Source organism: Seriola dumerili, unplaced genomic scaffold (genome assembly GCF_002260705.1).
Source record: "Seriola dumerili isolate Sdu_G_001 unplaced genomic scaffold, Sdu_1.0 BDQW01000025.1, whole genome shotgun sequence".
Taxonomy (NCBI): domain Eukaryota; kingdom Metazoa; phylum Chordata; class Actinopteri; order Carangiformes; family Carangidae; genus Seriola; species Seriola dumerili.
The window spans coordinates 14254565-14280532 of record NW_019174280.1 but is presented as its reverse complement, the minus strand read 5'-3'; the positions used below and the strand labels follow the sequence as shown (position 1 = coordinate 14280532).

General features: G+C 39.7%; 1 protein-coding gene across 1 annotated transcript in view; it reads right to left on the bottom strand.

Moving 5' to 3' along the window:
- Window positions 1-25968, bottom strand: part of mthfd1l (methylenetetrahydrofolate dehydrogenase (NADP+ dependent) 1 like) — a 37674-nt gene that overhangs the window by 3212 nt on the left and 8494 nt on the right. The window contains exons 15-26 of the mRNA XM_022768012.1: window positions 25774-25848; window positions 24892-24994; window positions 23404-23480; window positions 21993-22133; window positions 20862-20930; window positions 16675-16786; window positions 10814-10953; window positions 9670-9711; window positions 7584-7687; window positions 7200-7377; window positions 5269-5376; window positions 4952-5104 (exon numbers count right to left, since the gene is read on the bottom strand). Of these exons, the coding sequence (XP_022623733.1) occupies window positions 4952-5104; window positions 5269-5376; window positions 7200-7377; window positions 7584-7687; window positions 9670-9711; window positions 10814-10953; window positions 16675-16786; window positions 20862-20930; window positions 21993-22133; window positions 23404-23480; window positions 24892-24994; window positions 25774-25848 (1302 nt within the window). The remainder of the gene's footprint in view (window positions 1-4951; window positions 5105-5268; window positions 5377-7199; window positions 7378-7583; window positions 7688-9669; window positions 9712-10813; window positions 10954-16674; window positions 16787-20861; window positions 20931-21992; window positions 22134-23403; window positions 23481-24891; window positions 24995-25773; window positions 25849-25968) is intronic.

The window sequence follows — 25968 nt, the reverse complement described above, 5'->3', positions numbered from 1 at the left end:
AGTTTTATGGGCCCATTAGTGGAAATGAGACAGGAGGAAGTGACCAGCCAATTTCCTGTCTGAAGGAACGTGGCTGCGCAAGTAAATGAAGGGACAAAACAAGGAGTAGATGTTTACCCAATTTGACAGAGCGGATGCTATCTGCTCTGTGTCATTGTTGTCAACTGCGACCGTGGTTACATGACACTGTTCTGACCACATCTACCGATTAGGCTTTAACCACAGATGACTCAGACTATGAGCGGATGCAAATGACTTCAGTATCGCAGGATTACATTATATTCTTATGAAATCAATTAAAAACTCTTTTTTTTTCCCCACTCCAAAATGTTTTTTGCTCATTGTTACTTCACTTGGATGTTTGAGCAGAATGATGTCTGTGCAGAGTTTGACACTAGAAGATGTGAACATACGGTATGAGCAGGATTCTGTGACATAACTTGTTTTAAAGCCAATTGTAGTCCAGTATACAACTTACACAGGTGTGTTGAAACCTCAAAACTCCAGCCCACACACACTGAGACCAGCCGTTTCAGTGAAGCAGGAGACATGTTTTGTCCAGCAGTTAACTTTGAGATTAAAAATGTTAAGAATGTTAACAATTTTTAACTTGCTAATTGACCGTGCTAAATCTTTTTTTTTTTTGATGGAAAAACCACATCCGATACAAATTAGGTAAATATTTTTATACTATACTAAGTCTTAAAAAATCTCCATTATTGGATGCAGGATGTTCTTTGAGATTCAATAGAGTGTCCATCATACACCTGGAGGATTTACTGCATCAGTATCCAGACTCTGAGGAGATGCTTCACATTGATGGAGTCTGCTTGCCAAAGTCTTTCTCTGATGCTAAACTCAATCCATATTGTTATACGCTGAAGCCACGCCTTAAAAAGTGTTTTGGTCCACCTTCAGCTATTACATCATGTCATTCTAATGTGTACCTGCCAAATTTACAAATGTAAAGTAACACGAGCCGTAGATTAATGTTGACTGTTTACACTGTAGTTCTGTTATGAAGTATAATTGTATTACATGACCCAAACTACTTATTCAAGTAAGCATCATTATTTCATTATGAATCATTAAGAGAGCAGGCAATACTGATCATGTTTCATGCTTTTAAACCAGACTGACATCCAGAGAAATTAACTATAATTCACATAAAATGTGGTCAGAAAGCACAACGTGGTAAAACTCACAACAGTCTCTCCATCTTTATGACTCTAGACATGATTTTTGTATAAAAATGCAACTGTCTTACTATCTGAATTAACAAAGTAGGGCTGCAAGTAAGAAATATCTTCCATTGCTACTCACCAAGATCACTTTAGTTTCTCAAATGAAATAGATGAAATCTACACACTGTCAGTTAACAGGAAGAAATGACTCAAAACAAAAACAATTGGATTCACAAACAGCCTTTTTTCTTCTCATCTCTTTAGAATAAAATGTTAGGTCTCACATTTAACTATCAAAAGATGTTAAAATATAAAATATAAAGACAAACTGTTGAGGTTTTGAAAGCAACAAAAGATGCTCTGTTCTGCTGGACCTCCTCTCAAGCCTGAGAACAAGTTGGCACTTGCAAAAAACACATAACACTCCGTGGCTTAAGTTGGAAACTCCACTTGGCCAAATAAGTCCCCCCATTATGCCCAAACACAATGTGCCTTTGTCAGGGAAAACCCTGGAGGAGACAATGTAGCTGGATTTCTAACCCCCTCTGATTTTGGAGAAGAGTCTCAGTCAACAAACGGCGCAGTTGCTAAAGAGCGGGATTGAGGAGATTATGAAATCAAAGTCATGAGCAGAGACTCGAGCCATTTGAGATTAATGGACCATTAGAGGGAGGGGAAAAGTGTGAAATGAAGCATTTAATCAAAAGTCAAAATGACACTTCTTATGTTGACTGTATTATCTAATGAAGACACATTCTTGGCTGTGATAAATCAATGGATAAATTGCCTGGTGACTGGAAAGGTGGAGCTGGAGTGATGAGATTGATGAGTTCATGAGTTGAACTCTCACCTGTGAGAGTGCACTGCTTCTCTAGGGAAGCACTTTGAACTTCACAGTGGCAAGTTGTAAATAAGTTGAAAACATTACTCTGTTTTGTCTTGTTTAGGACTCTAATTTTTTATACAACGTTTAAATACAAACTTACTACACAGTAGTCATGAGATGTAAAGCTTAGGAAGTAACAGACAGCAACATTAGTTCATGTGGTCATGTGTACTGTATTGTGATGCTGTGTAAATTGTTTACTTATCTCTGCATTAGTTTTACTGTAATTATGATGAAGTAAACATCAGTTTCAAAGATAAAAATAAGACTGGATTTACTGAGCTTGTTGCACTTGAGTTAAATGACCAAAGTCAGGAAAATAAATTAAGATCTACTTTCATCTCATGTGTGCTTTCTTTCATAGATATAATCGCAGTCCTTTAGCCAATGTACAGCATGTTAAATTATATCCATTGGGGCCATATGGAATAATCAGGAAGGGGCTTTTTATAAATCTGAACTGGTGCACTGGAGGTTGCTCTAACGGGATATGAACTCTACAGAGATCTATTGTTCTGCTTGCGACCCCTCCCTCACATATCTGAAGAGTGACATCAGCCCCTTCCTGATTCTTCACCCTCTAAAGACCCTTAACCCAGCCCTCCATCTAAAGCTCCCCCTCGTCTCATACTCACACCCTCATTGCCCCAGGAGTTTTGCTGTTGAGATCTTTCCACTTCTTCGAGTCAAGTGTGACCTGAGGGTCTGTTACCACTTTTAATTCAAATGGCAAAACATTATAAAATAGCAACTACTATAATCTGAGAGAAACAAAGTACAACAAAACTTTCAATCAAATCTGTCAGATGAGTGGACAGCATGTAGATGCTCAGTCCTGCCCCCTTTCTATGCCAGCTTTTGTTCCACTTGCCTCACATTTTTTGCCATAGAGTTTATTTCAATAGCCTCTTTAAAAATCTGAAATATGATACTGGGGTTATCTGTCCAAATTCTAGTGGGAACTTACTACAGTACTGGACAGTAAAACTCTGGCACCTTGTCATTTAACCAAATAACTATTCTGGCTGAGGCAAGAAAAACAGAAGCACACCTGGACCCAGGGTGGGACTTGGCTCTCTATGACTTTAAAATGGATCTGTGGATCAGTCTGGCAGACAGAGGCTAAGCTAAAGAGTTCAAATAACTATTTGGAGACTTCCTTTGGGTTATAAGTCACAGTTCAAGGGTCGTCAACGTGCCAGTGGCTCCGCGGGCCACAGCAGATCAAAGACATGGCAGGGAGGCTGGACAGACGCCACACCAAGACACTGCTACCCCTTCCCAGCATGCCCGGTGTTTGACACCTCTGTCTCCACCTATCAAAGCCTAGCCCTCAGGGAACACTGGTGAAACAGCAGGAGGCAAAGCGCTCAGGAAGCCGCTTCCTTCCTGTCCGAGCCCATCATCAACCAAGAGGTTCCAGTAAGCCGAATTCAACTCCAACCGGCACAATAATATGGTTTCAGGAAAAGCAGGGAACTGGCCAAAACTATAAATACTGTTCAGAGATAAACTTATGGGAGGGTGGAAGGATGAGGGGATACAGCACCTGCAAGAACTAATGATCCTATGTGGATAAACGGAGACAAAGCTGTCAGGAGTGATGGAAATAACTTTTCTGCTATGACATAACTCCGAAAATGTGCCTGAATTATGATATAAACTTCTACTCCTGGCGAATAGCTCAACCCCACAGCAATAAACCAAATCAACATGAAACACCAGAGGTTGTGGATTCCCAGAAGTGCAGTTTGGGCTTTACTTCTCACCAAGTACAGCGGAATTTAATTTCTGTCTATAACCCTCAGTGATCAAAGTGAGCCACAGGAGATATCAGTGTTTGAGCTGGATATTACAGTAACAAGGTAAAGGAAGGGCGCCACGTTGATTAGATTAGGTGAGGTAAATTAGATTCAGTGCCTTGTGCAGTAAATAGCCATTCATAGCTGCTTTGACACTTGGTCACTCAACTATGTAGACACAGAGGTTTTAACACACACTCACTGAAACACTGCAACAAACATTTGTCCATCCTTGTTCACAAAATGATACTGATTTTAATTGATTATTTAAGGAATATATGGTGCGAGAAGAAATTAAATGGGCCAAGAAGCAAAGAACAGAGGGACCAAAACAGATAAGGTAAATAATTGGCTAATTCCACGCCAGCTTACTCAGAATTAAGACTTTTCTCACTTCATGTGACGGATTTTCTCGAAAAAAAATTTATGGAAAAACTTCTATGAAATTGATCCTGCAAAATCCTATAGCTCTACTCCAAATACTTAACACATTAAAAACTATTTATAGTATGATCACATGTTGCAAATAATCTTCAGGGTTTGTTGGAAGTTCAGTAGCTACAAATTTAAACCCAATGCAGTGAAAAGTAAGCAAATCTTGAGCCTCAGAATACACACACACGTCATAAATACATATGTATTAATCTATTTGCAGTAGAGCTTTAGGATTTTGCAAGGTCCCATGAATTTAATAAAGTTTTCACATGAATTTTTTCAAGAAAACCATGATATGAACTGTGAGGGGATGACCCAGTTATTATTTCCTAAAAATCAAACAAACAAATTTGGAGAAAAATCATTGTATTTAGTGCATTTAAAGTGAGTCAATTAAACTAGAATGTAATGTCTTGCTTGTGTTGAATTCCAGTGTGGTCAAAGACCATCATTTTGTTGTTACATGTTTGAATTTCTCAAACAGTAATGGCACAGTCTATTGTAAATTACAGTACATACACTTTCCAGACATTTGCGGCCTTGTGAGGACACCTTTAAAAGCCTGTGGAATGTGAGTGTGACCTGGGCACAGACAATGAAGTTAGCATTAGCCGGCTGTTGCTGTTCTGTTGCACACCACGTACCGTTCCCACAAGTGGGTAGATGAAGCCAGCCCCGATGCTAGCACGGACATCTCTGATTGGCAAAACAAATCCAGTGGGTGCACCCTTCTTGTCAGGCATGTGGGACAGGGACAGGTGGGTCTTGGCCATGCAGATGGGCAATGAACTGTAGCCCTGGTTAAAAGGTAAAAGAAATTTACTGGTTAATGTTTGTGTGTGTGTGTGTGAGAGTGGGAGAGAAAGTGATACACAAAGAGAGAGGGAGAGAGAAAGGGGACGAGCTACAATGCTCCTTTCTTTGTGTGGGACAGTGTTTATTGTGGCAGGAGTGATCTCACCTGTTGATTGTAGTAATCGATCTTGGCTTTGGCTGCTGGGGACAGCTCGATGTCATCAGCTCCATACACTTTCTGGGCAATTGTTCTGATCTTCTCTGCTATTGGCATCTGCAAGACAGACAGTGCATAAGGGACAGGTGGAAACACATCAGCGCCCCAGTCAAAGGAAATAATGGGGGAAATTAGATTTAGTGAATCCACATCCGTGTGACTTCAGGGTTAAAGGACTTAAACAGAGTAAATTAAATCACTCAACATATTTGACTTGTTCTCTCTGACTCTTGTGAAATATTTCATACCTCTCATCTGCTGCCTCGGCAGTGCAACATCTGAGAGGTCAACCTCCTGAGCCGTAACTGGCCAAGCAATATCTTTTTCAATATTATCTTTATAATACCAGAACAGTGGCTCAGTGAAATTTTAGACTTCCACTGTGACAGCCACAATATCATATAGACGAACTGAAGTTACAGTGACTGGGATTTGACATGAAGGAAAACTGTATCTCGTCTGTATTGCCCATCAGTAATACAGACAAGATGCTGGACCGCGATGTATAACTGGAGGTTGATTTATTACTGGTTGTTGATGCACACTTGAACATCTGATTTTTAGCAGCTTACAAGTTAGGGTACAGTTAACATTAGTGGTGTGAACATTGTATTTGCATATAAAGATGTTTGAAACATTGATAAGTTACAGAGCTACAGAGATAAAGCCAAATTAAATAGTCATCATTGCACTTAACTGGTTGTGAAAAGTTTGTTTCTCAGAAAATAAATCACACTTATTTGACTTATATTTGAGGGAATGGGCAAGATGTAATTATGTCATCTCTCACATTAACCCGTCGCTCTTTGAATTCTTTCAACGGGTCGGTATGTCTGTCAGTGACATGCTTTGCCAAGTTTGTTCTGCGTAGGTTTAAAACATCTTTTACAGACGGGCTTTGTTGCGTCTGTGAGCTTAACCTGACTGTTGGCTATGTAAGAAGAATGACACCACATTGCTTTGTTTACAAGCTGTGAATGGTTGGCAAAAGTGCTTGTATTTGCAGCCATTTCTCTAATTTTGTCACCATGAAAGCTGAAGCATGCAGCATATGAAAGAAAATAAAAACATTGGTGGCACGCCCACTATGTCTGCAGGGAGTGGAAGCAGAGTACTGCACGCACACGCACACGCGCGCGCACGCACGCACGCACGCACACACACACACACACACACACACACACACACACACACAACACATCGTACTGTGGCCACAACATCACACACATCACCGGGCCAGACACATCACACAATGTTTGTCACACGGCCACACACAAACACAAACAAAGCACAAAAATTCCAAAAAAACAGAAGAAACATCAAAAACAAACAAACAAACACCCCCCCCAACGGAAGTATTTTTAAAGTACTGGTATTAAAATAGAATGTTGTATAGCATCATTTTCAAAGGCACCTTTCTAGTATCAGTATACTGTGCAATACTATTCTTAATAATTCTCATTTCACTGGACTTGTTTTACTGAGCGTCAGCTGGATTCATTAAATCAGTCCTGGACCTGCTTCACTCCACTTGTTGGACTCTTGGTATGCAGGCGCATGCATACTGTAAATAGGTGCACAAAAACACACACACAAACACACGTCAGTGTAACAGGATCAGTTCATTTACGTCACGACTTCCCAAACTTGCTAACTCAAACCAGCTGATGTTTTTTCTACCTACACATTCTCTGGCTTTGCTCCCAAAGACAACATCATCATTTACTGCAAACAGAAAGTAAGTAAAAAAAAGTAGGAATTGGCATGAAGACAACTGCCTTTCATACAGCAATGAAGCACAGGCATCAAATTTTGATGACATGTCTTTCAATATTCTTAGTTAAGATCAGTTGAGAAACACACAGCATGTACAAGTTCACCTCTATGTTGTACAGGAACTGGAAGTTGCTGGCTCTGCTGGCAGCTTCGTTCACAGCCTGGGCCAGCTTTAAAGACCCTCGCCCACCCTGCGCCCAGTGGTGACATGGCACAGCGTCAGACGCTCCACACTCTTTTGCAATCTGACACACAAGGTCAATCTCTGCCTCAGTGTCTGTCCTGAAGGATCACAGAGGGAAATGTTAGCAGTGCTTGGTGGCTAAAACAAGAAATCATGTTTTTTAAAGCAAGACAAACGAAATAAAAGTGCTTTTGTGGGTCAAAGGAAGATATGGACTGTCCCATTACTACTGTTAAGTCGATTCAATTACTGTATATTACAGGAATGTTGTGTTTTTGTGGATGTGTGTCTGCGTGAGTCTCACTTGAAGACATTGAGCGCCACCACGACTGGTACCCCAAACAGATGTGCGATCTGGATCTGCTTCCTGAGATTGCTATGGCAACCGCCTGAAACCAGGCTCAAATTCTGGGAGGAGAAAGACAGAGGAAAAAAAGGCAAGGTCAAAGGTCAGGAATGCATGATTGTAATTCAATTAAATTTTAAAAGACCTATAAAATATACTACATCTGGCTGTCCCCCAAAGCATCCAACCATTAGCCATCATGATAAAACTTGGACAAGGAACTGCAGCTTCAGGATTCCTCCCACTTCATAATTCATTAATCATTACCCATAAATCATTACCACTTTCTTCCCCCCCCTTGATTCCTGTCACATCTCTACTCTCCAGCCACATTAATTCCCTTAAAATTACTTAAAAACCTATGGAAGTTCATTTTATATTGAACATTTACAACACTTATAACATAAAAAGTTCTTTAGTGTCACAATGAAAATGGTAAAAGTGTTCTTAACGAAAAGCAGAATGTGATGCTAAAAACCCAGCTCGGTATGCGACTCCATACTGAAGATGGTTTTTTATTACACTGTCAGCACAAAAAGGAAAAGTCCTGGAGACGTCTACTTTTGCCTTCACTGCTGAGTAGTTTGCAGAGATATAATTTGGAGGGTATAACAGGAAATCCGTAATTCCAGTGAAAGCTTGGTTTAATTGACCTCATTTCCTATTTACCCATTTAGCTGGAGCTGTCCAAACTAATAGTTACATCAGAATACATGCCACTCACTTAGTGCCTTGTTAACCACAATGAGTTTTACTTTTCCTTTGATGTGGTATATTGTTAGTCTTTGGATTAATTATACTTGGTCTGGTAATGTACTACAGTATAGAACAAGACTGTCATATTACTGCGTAGTGCACAGTTATTCATTAATCCTTCTCATATTTTATACTACTACGTGCAGCACTCAGGTTATTCCCAAGCACATTAACAGCATATTCATTCAGCTACTCCAGGTTTGACCACAGTAATCCAATCTTGTACTGTGTGTGTGTCTGTGTGTGTGTGTGTAGCCGCAGGCTCAGAGCAGTAAGGCCATACAGGTCCCATAAATTCATTTCCCTGGCTCTGTTTTCCCCAGTACTTCTGGTTCTCATTATAAGCTACACAATTAACTTATACTGCTTCATTATTTACTCAGCTGAACCGGCCTCAGAGACGAGTGATTCTATCCAGATATGGACATGTGTGCACACACACAAACACACCAAAAGAATCCCACCTCCACTCTGCTAAGGCCCACATACCCGGAAGAAGGTTCTATTTGTGCTGTTAATCGAATGAGCGCCCATAACCATGTTAGTGGGCGATGTATTTATGCATATGGGTGGGGAATTAAATGTCAGTGAGAATACAGCTGGAGGCTGATAGGTTGAGTACGATCTGAAACTTCCTTTATTGCCTCACACAGAAATCTCTATAGATGTGTCAAATGATGGCTCATTTCCCCAAGTTTCTCCTGGCCCGTACCACACACACCACAAAGGACAAATCCAGTATAAAGGATTTCATAAATGATATGCAATATTGTGTTTACTGTGTTGCCCCAAGGTATGAGTATCCAGTAAGTTATCTCCATTGCAACTCAAGAGTGATCCTAATGGTTCATATCTTTACAGAAAGTCAGGGCAGTGAGAGGCCCACAGGGCATGCTGGGAATGTTGAAGGCCACAAAGCTACATTAAGAGATACGGTATCGCCACCCATGGTTACCCTTGTGGCTGCCAGTTAACTCAAAAACACAGACCCACTACCAAATAGCATTATGTTAATGAGCACATGATTGTCTTATAATTGAAGTCTTGCAATGGCCAATTTGTTTAAATAATTTTAATTTTCTAGAAAACATCTTGACCTTCACTACTAAATGTAATAAAAACAGGGAGAGTCAATTATTTTAACTTGATTGGAAGTGATGAAAAAACTCACCAAAACCTCAGCTCAAAATATTCTCCCACTTGTTTATTTTTTATTACAGTGGCGATGCTTATTTATGTCCATACATGTATATTAGTGTCCATCAACGTGGCTTTATACGGATCTTACCTCATCAATGTACTCTTTAGGAAGAGGTGCGCCTGCTGACACCTGAAAACACACAACAACAACAAATAATTGTTTCCATGGAAAAGCCGCTGAATACCGCTATTAGTTTGGGGCATTCATTTGAGTGAACAGGATGTAGACCAACAAATACCAAGAAATTCTGAGCAGATTTACAGACTATAATTGTTTTCATTGTATGAATGGGGGTTGTTATATGGGGGAATGCACAAACATCTATAAATTTCAAAATCAAACTGGAACACTTGCCTGAGCTTTCAGAAATGTTGTCCTGCCATTAAATGCCCTTCATGTTCACACTTGGACATACAGTGTACTGTGTGTACCTTGCTATTCTAAATGTCTATATAGAGGAGTAGCAGGTAATCCTACAGCAGAGGTCTCTAATAGGCAGACACCGTCTTATCCAGACACCAGCATATAACCTATGAATTATCGAGAATTATTACATTTTGACATAACGTTGCTATTTTAACCAGCACAGCATTTCTGGCCTTTACAGCACTGGTTATGTGTTGATACTCAGCCAATCATTGCGACTCGAGTCAGTCAATGAGATACACTCACACGGAGAGAGACGACATCAAATAAATAAGAGGGGAAAGTGGGATAGAAGATGGAAAGAAGTTGAAAGGTCGAGTTAAAGCTGTTCAGTTGTTAACATGTGTTGCGATTGTTTATTATAAAAATGGTTGAGACTGTTGGTTCACTGCTGGAGTTAACCATGAAGAAGAAAGTCAAGCTAACTATATAATATATTAGTGGACCTCTTTGAATTTTACTTGAATACAGATAATGATAATAAAACACATAATGAAGATATCTTTCATTGACTGTATAAACGATCAATTTATTGAGCTACAGCTTCTTAACAACATAGCAGCTCCTTTCATGACCATTAAAAGTATGTCATGATTTATGTGGGGTGATTGTGACTGTGCAAACAACAGTGTCACATGTGAGTTTAGGATGTTGCAGATATTTATGCCAATGATTAATCAATTCCACAACATCAGAGATAATGTATGGGTCCACATTTTGCTATTTTATGACAGAATTATGGAGAGAAAAGCGCATCACTGTGCTTACTACAGTGTATTATGGTAACAGTGTTGTGTTAACTTACATTAGGACCTCCTCCGTGCATCTTCAGTGCTCGGACAGTTGCAACCAGCACCACCACATTAGGCCTCAAACCTGAAGCTCGACATTTGATGTTGAAAAATTTCTCCATCCCGATGTCTGCTCCAAAACCAGCTTCAGTCACTGCGGAAACAGATGAGATGTTTTCATACGAACTATACAGCATATCAATATATGAACCAATCATTCCTTGACTGTATTATAAGAAGCGGGTCAGCATATAAACCTAATGTAAGTAGATGAGTGGTTAAACTGTCTGTAGCAGCGGCACTGATTTATCACCTTTGAAATAAATTATAGGCTGATCTGTTTATGAGCCAGTTATCTTTCTTCTTGTATCCTCTCTACCTCTTTACTTCATGTTAAATGCCATGTTTGACTTAATATGACTTCAAAACAACTTTATATATACGTGTGAGCTCAGTTCATGGGAATCATGGGAATAAGAGGTGAGTCTGACTGCGTTTCTGTCTGAACAGTAATGCTGTATTGAGTAATGGGTTCACTGTAAGGGCTCTCAAAGAGACAGAGGGCCTCTGATATGAACAGCCCCTACACACAGGCCTCTTGAACATGCTCCAAACTAAGCAAATAGTCCACCTGGAATGACAGCCTTGTTAAGATAAGGTTTCCTGTTACTGTTGCTGTGTGTGTATGTGTGTGGGATGCGTGTATGTGTGTGGCACCATTGTTCTAAAACACTTGCCGGTGGCCAAAACTAGAATTGCGGAGGGAGACTAAGCTTGATGTCACACCAAACTTGTTTAGAGAGGTTTTAACAACTTCTGGCATATTTCCCTCTTTTTTGCACAGTTCTTAGCCTGATGTCATTTGAACCTGGTGAGGGAAAAAATAACTGCACATACACCACAAAAAAGCTGGCTTCTGAGACAATTCCGTTTGTTTGGTGTTTGTAATGAAAATCCAAAATGAAGGAGCAATGAGACACTTATGACTTCAAAAGCTAATCTGAATAAATTTACTACGACATCTCGTTTCCTTCCTCTGTTTCAACCTGCCAGTCAGTATGTTTTACCATTATAGTTGAGTCTGAGCTTCATGAACTCTTTATGGCCACCAGAGAAGACCAATAAAACCCTCAAGTACAGTGTGGGACCTGCTGTCAGACAAAGGAATAAAGTTTGTTTTGGTCTTTGCCCAAAGTCCATATAATGTAGACGAGTCACTACTTTGTCCAAATGACTCTATGTTAACAACTCGTGGTATATTAGCAACAGCTGAACCCCACATGGTCTACAGAGTGGAAGAATCAAAAAGACTTGGAGGCGTGTCTGTTTTAACAGTCAAGGTTTAGTATTGATATTACTATTTTATTATTCTAATAAACCTCTATTAGCTTTAAAGTTATATCCCACTTGGAAGGGGCAGGTCAGAATGTTACTCACTAAATGCAGCCATAACCATCTCTTTCCCAGACTCCCCCTCTGCACTAATTTGGACCATCTTGCTTTAGATTACCAGGCAGTCCTCCATGACTGTTTCTAGTGGTGAGGGTGTATGTTGTGGAATGACACGTGTGTTGTTGTGCGTGGGCAGCCTGTGCATTGAACTCAACAACCAACAGCTAACATTTAATCTAATTGAAAAGGATGATAATAAAAGCAAGTCAGAAAACAAACAAAATTAAGATAACAAATTATGTGTATGTTATTTACATGCTAGATTGTGCTTACAGATTTTAACTATACAGTAATTGCACAACTTATAGAGTATAGTTTAACTCTCACAGCTCCAGGAATTAATTGTATTAATTCCTTTTGGACAGAAAATAAGTTCTTTATTGATTCTAGACATAAAAAAACTAAATTAAATGAAAAGAAAATCAAATTAGCTCCTATTTTAGTGAATAAATTGGTCTAAAAATCATTTACTATGAAATTCAACAAACAAGAAAAAGGACTGAAAACATTCATTGTTTGGTTACAAGACAACATCGTACATACAGCATGAGGCCTTTGGTAAGAAAAAAAATAATTCACTGTAGTTTTAAGTGATTGTGTGTGATACTTGATAGATCACAAGTCTCTGAGGCTTTAGTGAGAAAACAAGTGGTTCCTTGAAGAAATGCATCACTCTACTTTGCTTGTTTCTCTGTATTAAAATACAATTTACTTCCCCAGAGATGGAAGAGTAAAACGACTTAGAGGGAGGGGAGGAGGGGAAACAGAGAAAGGAAATGGAAAAGAGACAAGAAGTTAAAGTAAATTAGAAAGATGAGAATAAGAATAAGAGGTGAACTGTGAAAAACGAAAAAAAAAGCACAAATTTATTACTTGACATTAACAGTTTCTGGGAACATAAAAGACAATGTTAACATTAAGGAGAAAATGTGGTTTACGGAGTCTTGGCTGCATCATCTCCATCCTAACAAGTTTCTCTGCGTAAAGGGAAACAAATAAAGCCTGAGGGATGAGCATAAGAATTTAACTGGACTTTGTTTGGCCACAGACTGTTGACAGAGTGCAGTGTTTCTCATTAGCACCACACTGGAGCTTTGGCTCTATATGCTGAACCAGCCTGCCAGTGAAAATCACAGTCTTAGACACAGTATTTGTGGATTTCCATACAGCTGTGTGATCACAGGAGTACTCATACCACGCATGCATAATACGTCTGAGCAAAGCGTATTCAGAGAGGACAGAATGAAAGCAAAAAAAACACAGAGAGTTTGTAACAACAGCAAATACAACACGCTTTCTCCCACCACATTACACCGAGCAGGAGAGCGACCCCAGAGGATGTCATGAGGAAACACTGGCAAGCTTCCTGTTCTGTGTGACAACCTTTAACTGTTCAGAGAGCATGAGGGGGAGAAAAGGTCGATGTTGTTGGAAAATGGTTCCAGAGAGAGAGAGAGAGAGAGAGAGAGAGAGAGAGAGAGAGAGAGAGAGCTGAATGGTGTCAAAGAATTGGTACCAGCACCGTGGCCAAGAAAAACACCAACAGAAACGCTGGAAAGTAGGCTAGATCAACACGACCACATACTTCCTGTTAAGAATTGTCCACAATAAGCTCTGCTGTTGTTCTGAGTACGGCTACAACTAATGATTATTTTTTGTTATTGATTAACAGTCTAAAATCAAACTGTGCAATTTACAATACTGTAAAATTGAGAAAACCAACAAATATTAATGCATATATCTTTTAAGGCCCATGCTGAGTTACTGTTATTTCTCAGGTGTCACTTCTCTAAAAACCCACATGATTTGTTGGTCTAGTTTGGGGAGGCTTTGCGGTGTGGGAAATCTTAGACTAAGTCAGTATCAGGGGGTTATCTGCGTTCAATACTCCAGACTGTTAATGATACAGGAATCCCTCACATCTGGCACGAGGAATTCATCCCCGAGCAGCCCCCTCCGATAGCAGCAGATTTCTCCATTTCAAGTCCAGATTCCAAAGTGACTTGGAAACCCCCACAATAATACTGAGCATGATGAAGCATGGCCCTGAGTATGTTCATGCACACCCTCACAAGCCTCACTCAGTTCACAAAGAGTTCATGTGCTTCCTTTGCTACATGAGATGAGCTTTCTGACATAACTCAACTGAACTATATATTAATTCAAGACACTGCAGTGTGGATACATGAGTGTCAAAGACAGTTTATTAGAGCTTCTATCTAATTTTTGTTTGTTTGGACATTACTTTTCGCTGTTCAATCCATTCCTACAATTACATTACACTCATCCAGTTGATTGTTGAAATCTAGGAATGAGATCTGAGGGTGCAGCGGCTTTGTTAAAAAGAAGCAAGATGGGGCAAGAAATAGGAACAACAAAAAATCGGTTTATCATAGAGGCGTTAAACCTGAATTGAAAAGAGATTTTTAGGGCAACTTGGGATCAGTGAAAACAAACTGTTAAACTATTGAAATGTTGACCTTACAAAGTTAATATGGCAAACTTGTTAGCAAACAATTGCGTATTTACACATCCAGCAAACATGGAGCAACATTACGATTCCTTTAGAGTTGTGTTTCACCACCTGGTGAATACAAGTCTGATATTTAGCCTCCTTTAGGTTCGTGTTTGGTCTCCACCAACTCCTGAGAAAAATGTCTGGCTCTTCAGCTGCTAAATGCTCTACTGTTTTCACCAACCAGTGGCTAACTCTGACTGTTTGCTGGTACGGGCTCACAGCGCTTGGAAACAAGATCGAAGAGAGTGAACCAAAACAACAAAACGTTGCGTGCAGTAAAACCGATTGGCTGAAAGATGCAATGAACAGCTGAGGAGAACTGCAGAGTCTGGAAATTATTCTCTGTGGGTTTGTCAGTACAAGTGACAAACCCACACATTACACATGGTCATTTGATCCATTGTTAATATAAAAATATTAATTAGAGCAGCTTTAAAGAAACCCTAAGGTTTGCCAAACATATTTGGAAGAGAAAACAAAGATGAAATACAAAATTATTAACAAAACCATTGTCCATTGTAAATACATTACATTTACAGACTATCCTGGTTTAACTTGAACCTAGCGAACTCCCAGTAGTTGCACAAGGTTGCAGCTGTGATGAGGGATTACTACCAACATTTCAAGTGGTCTTTCCGTTTTACCTCCCAAATAAAGTGGTTTAGATAATCTAGCTAAACTGTTTGCTAATGTCTGATCACTCGTTTCTTACCCCATTCTTGTGCGGCTGTCACTTTGTGATTTTCAGACAATAATTTCAGAGTATGTGTATGTTTTCATGACCAATAGAAATGAAATCCATAACACGAACATAAGCCAAACTTGTAATAAGACAAAATTATCCTTCAACTTGATCATAAAACTAGATCATGCAAAACAGATGACCAGATTATGGCTGCAGAAATATTCATTTGTTTCACTTTGCCATTATTAGTTATTAGTCTTTTTAATGATTCCAGCTAAAAGAAGACAACATCTGTAGCACCAGAGAAAACAACTGAGGGGAGGGACTGGGGGGGTACATGCACCCCAGCTGCCGGGGGAGGAAAAGGAGGGAGGTTGCGTTCCTGGCATACCTGAGAGTCAGGTAACAAACACACAGACAGGGAAAGGGAGGGAAGGAGACGGACAGATGGAAAACAAGCGGGGTGGAGGTTTAAAAACATGTACGAGCCTCCCTGCCTCTCTGCGCCAGTGTTGTGAAACCCAACTCTCTGCCCACGCTGCCTACACATTTACCCAGCTCATAAATGACAGCTTGTGTTAATGTGACCCTTCTCCTTTTTACTTTTTATTGACCTCACACACAAAAAAAAAACACATCTCACATACACAAGTCTTGAGGAGATTTGCATGTACATTAAATGCACCTGACAGACCCCACAAACATGCATTCCAGACATATTTCTGTTCCCAAAGTAAATGAAGACAGAAAGAGAGCAGCGGGACAGATGGACAGATAAAAGTGGAAATGCTCAAGTATGCTTTGACGTTGAAGGGATTAGTGTGGTTTACTCTAAAGCATTCCAGGGGCTCTTAAGATTATCAATCTGCTTCCTTCCTCTCTCCTATGTTTTTTTTAATGCAATCTTTCCACCAGTTTCCTAGAAAGTTACGCAGGAGCAGGACACCAGAGCAGCACAGCAGTCAACTACAGAGCCAGAATCAGAACTAAGATGAACGCAGACCAAAGGTTGCAACAGCAGGGGAACAAGCTGAAGTTCATGACAGGAGAAAATAGTAAATTAGTTTAATCTGCCTTGCTAAGGAAGTTTAGGTCTTAAATCCTTGACTCCTAGACTCTGCAGTTAACATTCTGTTGTCTGTAATACCCAAAAGTTTTGTGGTTTTGCATCTGCCGAAGTTCATGTGTGCGATCTGTATGCACAGATGGTGTGCTCTTACCCACAAAGCCGTCCCGTCCAACCAACTTCAAGGCCAGCTTGTCTGCCAGCACCGAGGAGTTGCCATGGGCGATGTTGGCAAAGGGCCCAGCATGGACAAACACTGGCGTACCCTGTCACAATAAGAGGGGCACACAAACATACAGGAGGAGGTGAGCAAACAGTGTAACCCACAGCAACCTACCCCACCAAAGTTAAATAAGGACTAACCAGCTCTTTCATACTAAATTCAACATCTTTCAGTCAGACATCCAGGATAAATATTGAAGTGTGGATGCACTTTGGCTGGCATCGTGTTTGTCTAAACAGTAGGCACAAGTTAAGAGGCACCGGACTGGCATGGCGGCTTGACTGTGGGCCATGTTTCCTTCCCCTGCTGCTTTGGATTACTCCGAGGGCTGGACACACACACACAAACTACAAGAGCACTTCTAGTACAGGTGTCTGTTTCTTGCAGACGCTTGGCCCAGCACATTTAGTTTCAGTTTATATTCACAGTGACTAACTCTACGTATGAACTAAGTATGAACTAAGTATGAACAGAAACACAACAGGGGGACAATGAAAAGTGCAATACATGTAATAAACATTCCATATGCTCGGTATTAACAGACGTAAATGTGAAAGGGTGTGATTTTTAAAAGTAGAGCTTTGACAGTTTGTTCCTGGGTAGATGTAAGAAATCACTTCTTGATCATGTATGTTGATAATAACATAAGTTATCTACCCTATATGTGAAATGATGACTTCAATCCCACAATAGATGAAAAACCATTGGTAGAAATATGGAAATCTTACGAGATTCCATAATGTAGAGTAGAGGCGGAGTTAGTGGCACTATATATCAGTATATTCTCATTGTAATATTACAGGTTTTGTTTTGCACCATTGTTGATTGTTTTTTTTGCAGTGATGTTGCTTCTTCATGTCATTGTTTTTCTTAATGTGAACAGTTTGTCTTGCACTGGTTGCGTGTTCTTTTCGTGTATTTGTGTGTTTATTAATGTCTACTCTATGTGTCCTTTAAATTGCACCCTGGAGATAAGGTTTCTTGAATTGAACTGAATTAAATATATGTGGACATGTGTTAGGAGTACGGGGTTAAACTGTTGGTGAATCTTAATGTCCTTCTTTAGACAGAACCTCAGTGTTGGTTTCACTGTTCACCCAGGTCTTATATTAAAGGCTCTCATCAAAGAAGGCTGTTCAGTATTAATACATTTTCTGCCCGGAAAGTATATGGTTCAGAGTTCAATCATGGATCAATAATAGACCTCCTATAATTGTGGGATGGCATACAGCTGACATTCGAGTTAATACTGAGATAGAAATATCAAATATACACATTTAAATGTAAAAGGGAGGATTTCTATATGACACAGTTTCTTTGAATAGACTTCTCAAAAACTTAGAAATGCTGTCTTAAAAAAGGAATCATAAATTGCAATAATGACAACTCTTTCAGACGTTTTTGACTTGTACTGTGGCAAATGTATTTCCATTTTTATCTGAAGAACATAAGTTATTTATTTTTTCACATTTATACTTTCACGTGTCATGTGATGTGTACTATGCACCACATTCTTCTTGCACCTTAGATAAGTCAGCTGTTTGCGTCTCTACTGTTGGAGCTTGTGTTTTTATTCAAAGATACTTTACATGGTACAACCAGCTTACACAAGGCAAGGCTTCAAAGAATTCGGTTGGATCTTCCCTTCAAGATCCTTGCGCTGCACTCATGAGAAAAAAGGGAAATTACGGAGAAAACTGTTCAAAAAGAAAATGGGAGGGGGGCAACTGACCCATTGTTACGTTGTCTGTGAATTCCTTGAGAAGGAGGAAAGAGGAAGGACGGGAAGGCCTTGCCTGATTTTCTAAGCTTTTGTTTGCATACCTCTCCCTCTGCCTGCATAAATAGCCTCCCATTGAGGGAGTAAATCAACCATTTTAACAGGACTCTGTCAAATGCTACCACTTGTATATTTGTCTATGTAAAGCAGCAGTCCAGATTACAGCAGCATCTAACTGTATGAAAGACGGAACATGTAAAAAAAAAAAAAACAGAGGCGAACAAAACCAAAAACGAAGGAAAGATGGCAACAGATAATGACAAAAAAAAAAAACATCCTTATAGTATCAGTTTTCTCTATTACAATGGAAAGACAACACACGTCATTCCATTACGTGGATTTCCATTAGTGAACTTTAACTTGATCCCATACACATGTTTCACTCTTTCCACATCCGTACATGAGGGAAAGCGACTCAGGACATAAATAAGGCACAACAGGGTGATGACAGTGGAAATAAATGAAAAGTCCAAATTGTCACCTCTTCAATTGGAGGACAAGAGGATAATGAAGACTCGGAAAAGAGATGAACAATAACAGGAAGATGGAGATTTCACTATTTCCTCTTCTAGTGGATCTCCAGTGCTGTCCATTATACCAGCTGCAGAAGAGTGCCACACTAATAAAATATTCCCAGCCAAGATTTTCAGCGAGTACAAGGACTCGCGCCTTAAAGCCTGTAGTCACAGGCTGGACTGTCTAGACTATGCTCTACTCCCTCTCCCCAGGAAAGATGCACGCCGTGGTTCTGTGAAACTCCACGTAGACAGGATGTTTGAAAGACGTACAGAATGACTGAGGTCTGCTTAATAGACACGTACACAGGGGTTTAGGTTTAAAAACTATCCCTTTCCCTCTTGTGCTATGTCTCCTCCAAACCCTGTCTCATCTGGAAGAACACAGAAATGCATACTCTAACACGCAAACACACCAGCTTCCATATGCCAACTCCATTCTCATCTGTGTCCGTTCAACACACACAGTCACAAGCGAATAGGGCACAAAGAGCACAGGCGGTCAAGCTTGATGGAAAATTCTCATGGAGCTCTGAGGCCCCATTGGTCCCGATACTAGTTCCCTGACCAAAATCACAGGAAACCCACACAGGAAACAGTTTCACACAACAGGGCCGCAATGCTTCCTCCGAAAAAACATAAAGTAACCAAATCTCTGCTGAATGCAACCCTCCGCCCCCTCTACACCCTTGAAAACACTCAATCTGGGACAGTCTATTTATTTTACCCACCCAATAGCCATGTAATCAAGCTTTCTCTTCAAAACCAACAAAGAACAAAAAAAAGAAAAATAGCCCTGCAACAACAAAAGAATGACAAAGCTGTTATCAGAGGCGTGCTAACATTGTAGGTATTGTAAACTGGCCCCCAGTTTGGGAACCAGTCATACACTATGTTGAGTGAGTAAATAATAAGCAGTGTCTCAAAAGTGAGAAAAAGATTGTTTGTAACACTTAGACTAATTCTACAGATAAATCCTTAAAATAATAAGAAAAAGTTCATCTTAAAGCATTTTGAAACAATAATGCTGTGTTCATAAAGGATTATGACAACATTTACACAAAACATGATGCAAAAATAATGTCTTTTCATACACAACATTAGCTTCTCGATTAATTATATGGTCCATAAAATGCACATCAGTTAATATCTCTTACTTAAGGCTGCTGACCAGATGATGGATTATTTTGAAGCCCACATTCTCATCCCTTAGTTAAGTTAGCAAATGGGCCAGTAGTTCATAAACTTGGTGCTTCCATTAATGAGGCTCCTGCTATAATAAAAAGCAGACGAGATGTTAGGGGTGTTGTCTGTTTATGCCATAACCTTGAAAACTCCACCCCCCCTCCATTTCTCCATCCATCAGACCTTGAGAGTTGGATGTTTTCCCTCTAGTACAGGGACACCCCAGGGTCAATTATGTGTATGTGTACCTTTGTGGAAATACAAGAACTGGTTATGTGCCTGTGTGTGAGTTATGGTATAAGTCGTCACACCCAAATTAAACTGTTTCCTTAGGACAGTTGTATGAATCTGGATCGGGTGGCCTCTTGTCTCAGGGCTCCACCTGCCCTCTGCACACTGCTAAACTGCTATTAAGATAAAGAGCCATGGGAGGAAAAGGTCAATCTATCAGCCGTTCTTAAAAGCTCTCAGTGGAGTGCTTCTTTCTTTTCTCTGACAGCGGAGGTGGAGGTAGGTTTAGTGCACGCTTTCCATTTCCCTGAGGACTGGCAGCCTATTTATTCTACAACGTATTCCCCAGAAGACGATAAGTTGAGCGGGATAATGACTGTTTAAGTGGGGTTATGTGCGTGTCTCACCTCAAGAGTCTGCATCAACGTGGGCTTGATGGCATCTTTCATTAACACCGCCAGAGCTCCACTCACACCCTGACAGGGAGGAAGAAAGAATAATGAGGGCGGTGGTTGGAAACGAAACCAGGTCATCAAGATTCAGACAAAAAATTAACCTCACTAATTCAAAGAACTGATACAATGAAAGCTCAAATGGTTATAGATGATAAATGGCAGCACAGTCCATTGGTAGGTCTCTGTCTTTTATGCAGTAAAACTGCAAGAAAACTAGCGTCCAAAATATGCCTTGTCAGCAATCTGGATACACTTACACACATATAGTGTACACACAGTCATACACCATATTCCCACTGGGTCTGGCTCTTGAAGTGTGGTGATGTTTTTGCATCCTGACTAACCAGACTAATGTAACTTTATAGGGGATCCTCCTGTGCAGCTCTGAAACAACACAGGCTACAGTTTTCTGTGGGAAACCACAGCCAGCTGACCCCACAGATGGATCTGGTAGGTGCTTAAAGTCTGACTAACATCTTAATCACAGGTTACACCTAGATTAGATGTTGTTTTGAAAGGAGGAAGTAGCACTGTAGTGTGTTTGGAGCAAGGGGGGGAAATGGGGAATTTCTAAGCTAAAGGTTTGTCAGAAAATTGCAGAAAGGACAGTGGAGACTGAATGATGGTAATTGAGGTGTTTTTGTACACACACAGAAAAACTGATTCTGTCTGAAGAAGATTTATCCTAATCACTGTCTGTGTCTTTGTTACTCTGTATAGCTCTTGTGTGTTTTGTCTATCTATCTATCCCTTTCTGCCAACATACTTTTATTGTTAAGTGGGATTTAACGAAAACTACTCAAACTACCCTTATCTCCCTGGTTTGGAAAATTTCCAACCAACATATACTACGCTACAGTTTTCACTATCAAAAATGTAGTTGAGCTCAAAGCATAACACACCAAATCTTCACACTCCTTTCTGCATCTTTATTTATCTGAACTATTAAAAGACAAAAGTGGAGTGGACTCAATATTTTCTTTGTAGAAATTCTGAGATGTAGTGATGATAAGCCAACTGTGACATTGCCAGAGTTAAAATTCCCACACTCCCTGAATGAAAAGACCACACAGTAATACACACCAGGTCCTCTGTGGTGACAGGCTGTCCAGAGCGGCTGGTCCCCACCACCATGCGCGCCAGTCTGTTTTTCATGTCCTCCAGGCTGTCTGCCAGAGCCAGGATGGCCATGATCTCGCTGGCCACTGCAATGTCGAAACCAGTCTGGAGTGTGAGAAATCACACAATCATAAACAATGCAAACCACAAGGAAAACAACTTGAAGTTTTTGCACAGTGGCCACTGCAGCTGGTGGATCTAAAAAAAAAAAAAAAAAAAAAAAAAAAAAATCTGATTTTAACAACTATCACATAGAGAAGCAGAAATTCGATCGTTTCATGGTTGTTACTGTGGGAGATCATGTGAAAGCACATATGATGCAAAGCAATTTCAAAACAAAATAAATTAAATTAAATGTCTGACCCGAGTAACTCTCCAGACCACATTGCTGTAGTGATCACACTATGTGGAAAAAAATGGCAACTTTCCACACTAGCAGACAAAAGATAAACTAGACATTATAGTCACCAGATCTATCACATGATGACTTTTTTTGGGGGGGGGGGTGTTAAACTCTAAACATTTTTAATGGATTTTTTGTGTGATTTTCTCTATTGATTTATGTCAAAATAACAAAAGGAGAGAGACTGAGAGAAACGAGAGAAAACAAGGGAATGAGAGCTACCCACAGGGAAGAGTATGGAAAACCAAAGAAGTCTCCATTCCATGCCAAAAAAAGAAACATAACTTAAACCACATCAATCCACCAAGGAACACAACATTTCTATTCCCACTCCCAGTGATAATACCCTGAGGGGCTATAGTGTATCCAGCACTGGAGGAAGGTGGAGGACTCAGGAATGGAAGGGAAACAGAGTGGATGAACTGATGGTGGTAAATGTAAGCATATGCTGAACTAGCTTAGAGGTTGCTCCAGGTGTGTGTGTGTGTGTGTGTGTGTGTGTGTGTGTGTGTGTGTGTGTGTGTGTGTGTGTGTGTGTGTGTGTGTGTGTGTGGGTGTGTCATTTTTCCCCTTCTTTAAACATTTGCTTTCACTTAGGCCTGCTTGCTTCCCATTGAGGTGAAGTGTTTATTTACAGGATTTCATTTAGCTGTCATTACAGACATGTGGGTGAAATACATCTGGGCTTTATCATGGACAGAGGAGAGGGGAGCTGAGAGCAGTGTGTCTGTGTGTGTGTGCATGAAAATGTTTTTAGACACTCATCGTTTTACAGTACAACTGCTTGAAAATAATTTTACACTCATGTTAATGACACCCACCAGGAAAGCCTCTGCAATGGTAACACTGCAGTGAAATCAGTGAGTGAATATTATATAATATTATATAATATTATAATTAACTTATGGATGCCTCAGTCCAAATCTGACACAGCTTGCATACTCAGTTTGTAAAGGCATAAATGCTGCATACTTCTCTGATCTGTCCTTTTTCAGTGCTCGCCTGTCCAACTGTGATCTTCCTCAAGAAACGGTCATTTGTATCAACAACTGAAAACAAAGACAAAAAATCAGTTTGATTTCCTGCAAATTCCTCATAAAATCATTGAATTAAAGTTTATAACACTTGTTTTTGTAGTTAAACTACCATAACATCCACTAAAGACACATGAGCTTTAAATTAAAGTAGTAAATATAACTTGATCTGATGCACCAGACACACATAAGATTTAGCAGCTTGAATCTGACAGACTGTAAAAATCAATTTCCAAAAGTTGTTAAATAGATGGAAATGTACATCCACAGGCTTCCACACATATAAAGCCAATAACTGACAAAGGCAGAGAATCTTATCTGTTATTGTGAGTAGGTGTTGACATATGGAAAGTGCTTATGCTACAAGGGATTTGCTACTTAAAACTTTCTTCACTCAGCACTTAGCGTATTCTCTGATAATTTAGCTAGAAATCTGTTGCTCTGTGGCTACTCTGTTGTTACAACGAGCCGGGAAACCACAATAGTCAAACATTATTCTCATGCTGGTTTGATAAAACGAAAGTGAAAGCGAAAAATAACGGTTTGTCTCATGAACACATGAGACATGCAGTAACACCCACACAACATTAGGCGGTAAATCTGTTTTTAATCTCCAGGGTTCGTCTCTTTAGAATGCCCTCTGGAGCCCCTGCAGTAAATACCACATCAGTCATAGCAGCACCCGGCTGGCTGTTCTCACCAACAACATTAAACCAACACAGCTACCACCAAGGTGGCTGTTCCCGCTCATACCATACCCACATTTATCATCCCCTGACTGATAACGGAACTACTTCTACATAAGATGTGTTAATTCTATATAAATAAAAGTTCACAAAGAGCTATCAATGTCAATTTTCACTGATGAGAATTCTGATATTCTAATACTTATTGTAGAATTGACTTTATTCAAAGGAAAATATTTTTCTAATTGAAGACTGCATGTGACATTCCTCAGGCATGGTTCACTTAGAGACTGACTGGGCTGTGTCATGTTTGTCTTTGATTACAGTATATTAGATTTGTCCAATAGCCATGATATCAGTATAGATCAAGAATATGACATTGTGTTTGCAGAAAATTAGACTGGCTGCTCTGTACAAGCGTCAGTTTGCACCTATTTAGTTGATACCATATAACCATATAACAATTCTGCTTATATACAACATGTCGCGCTGATTGGTAAGTAAGTAATATTGTCAGTGCAACAACAAAATTAATACTGGATTCTACAATCTGTAGTTTGAACATGTTTTAAGTTGCAAATAAAGCTTTATATTGAGTATAATGCTTGTTTTATGCAAAATTACATAAATTGTGAAGAGGAGTGACAAAAAGTAAAAAGGAATCCTACATTTCAGACATTGTTTCCCTTCAGCGTTAAATCAGCTGATCTTGTTGTGAATTCCTATACTTCTAGAGATACCTCTCTGCCAGGTGATCTTGGAAGGGTCAAGGTCAAGACGGACAAAGGTGCTGACTTCCTCTGGTGTGAGAGATGCTGGGTCTGTTTTATTGATGCCAAGGCGCTGGAATTGAAGAGCAAAGGAAGATTAGGGGATCATCTCTTAAGTGTTTTCTGGAGAAGTGATTTTTTGGTTTTGATTCCATCTGTCTCCAGATTTCTGCCCAAGCTGTGTCACAAATGCTAGATGCAGCGGTTTACTTGCCATCTTCTGACAATTTCACAATTTCTATACTTTAACATTTTAAATCAAAATAGTAGTATTTATGTTACGTCCATATTATCTGGATGCACAGTATCATCCAAGCATGTAAATATAAATCAAGACTAAAGGACTATGAAGCAATCAACTCACTGTCAGGTTCAAAAGGTTCATTGGGAGAGCTCTGTTTAAAACCACAACTCTATCTCTCACTCTGTCCATTAAGCCCAATAAATATTTTATAGTCCTTTTAACTTCTCATTCCAGAGACCTTTATCCAACAAGAGAAGAAAACATTGAGGTGACTTATGTTCAAACTTTTCCCTTCTATGTATATAGAAGAAAGGAGTTTGTATTTTATCTGTTAAGAATTGATAGCAGGCATTCTTCATCAACAATAAATAAAATAACATTACTTACAGTCATGTGAACAGACAGGAGTTTCATGAGACATAAACAAATATTTGGAGATGAGGATATGAAGGGGTGGGGGGTGGGGTGGGTGGGCATTTTAGACAGGCTCACTGAGGTCACATAGTGGACAAAAGCATTTTTTAAAATAAGAAATAAACACAACAATCTTGCTGGTTAGTAACTGTGGTTGACACCTGTGATTTTAGCACTGCAGTACTAAGACTTACATGTAGCCTTGAGATCTGAATGGGAGAAAATCTTCGGACTCCATTCACTGAAGGGACCAGTCTATTAAACAGAGCCTTGGGGGTATAAGACAAAGTAATGCATTACATAATGCTTGTAAAGTACATCTAATTTCATCTTGGAGGAAAATTAAATTAAGTTCTTGAATAGAATGCATCACATTAAATACACAATCC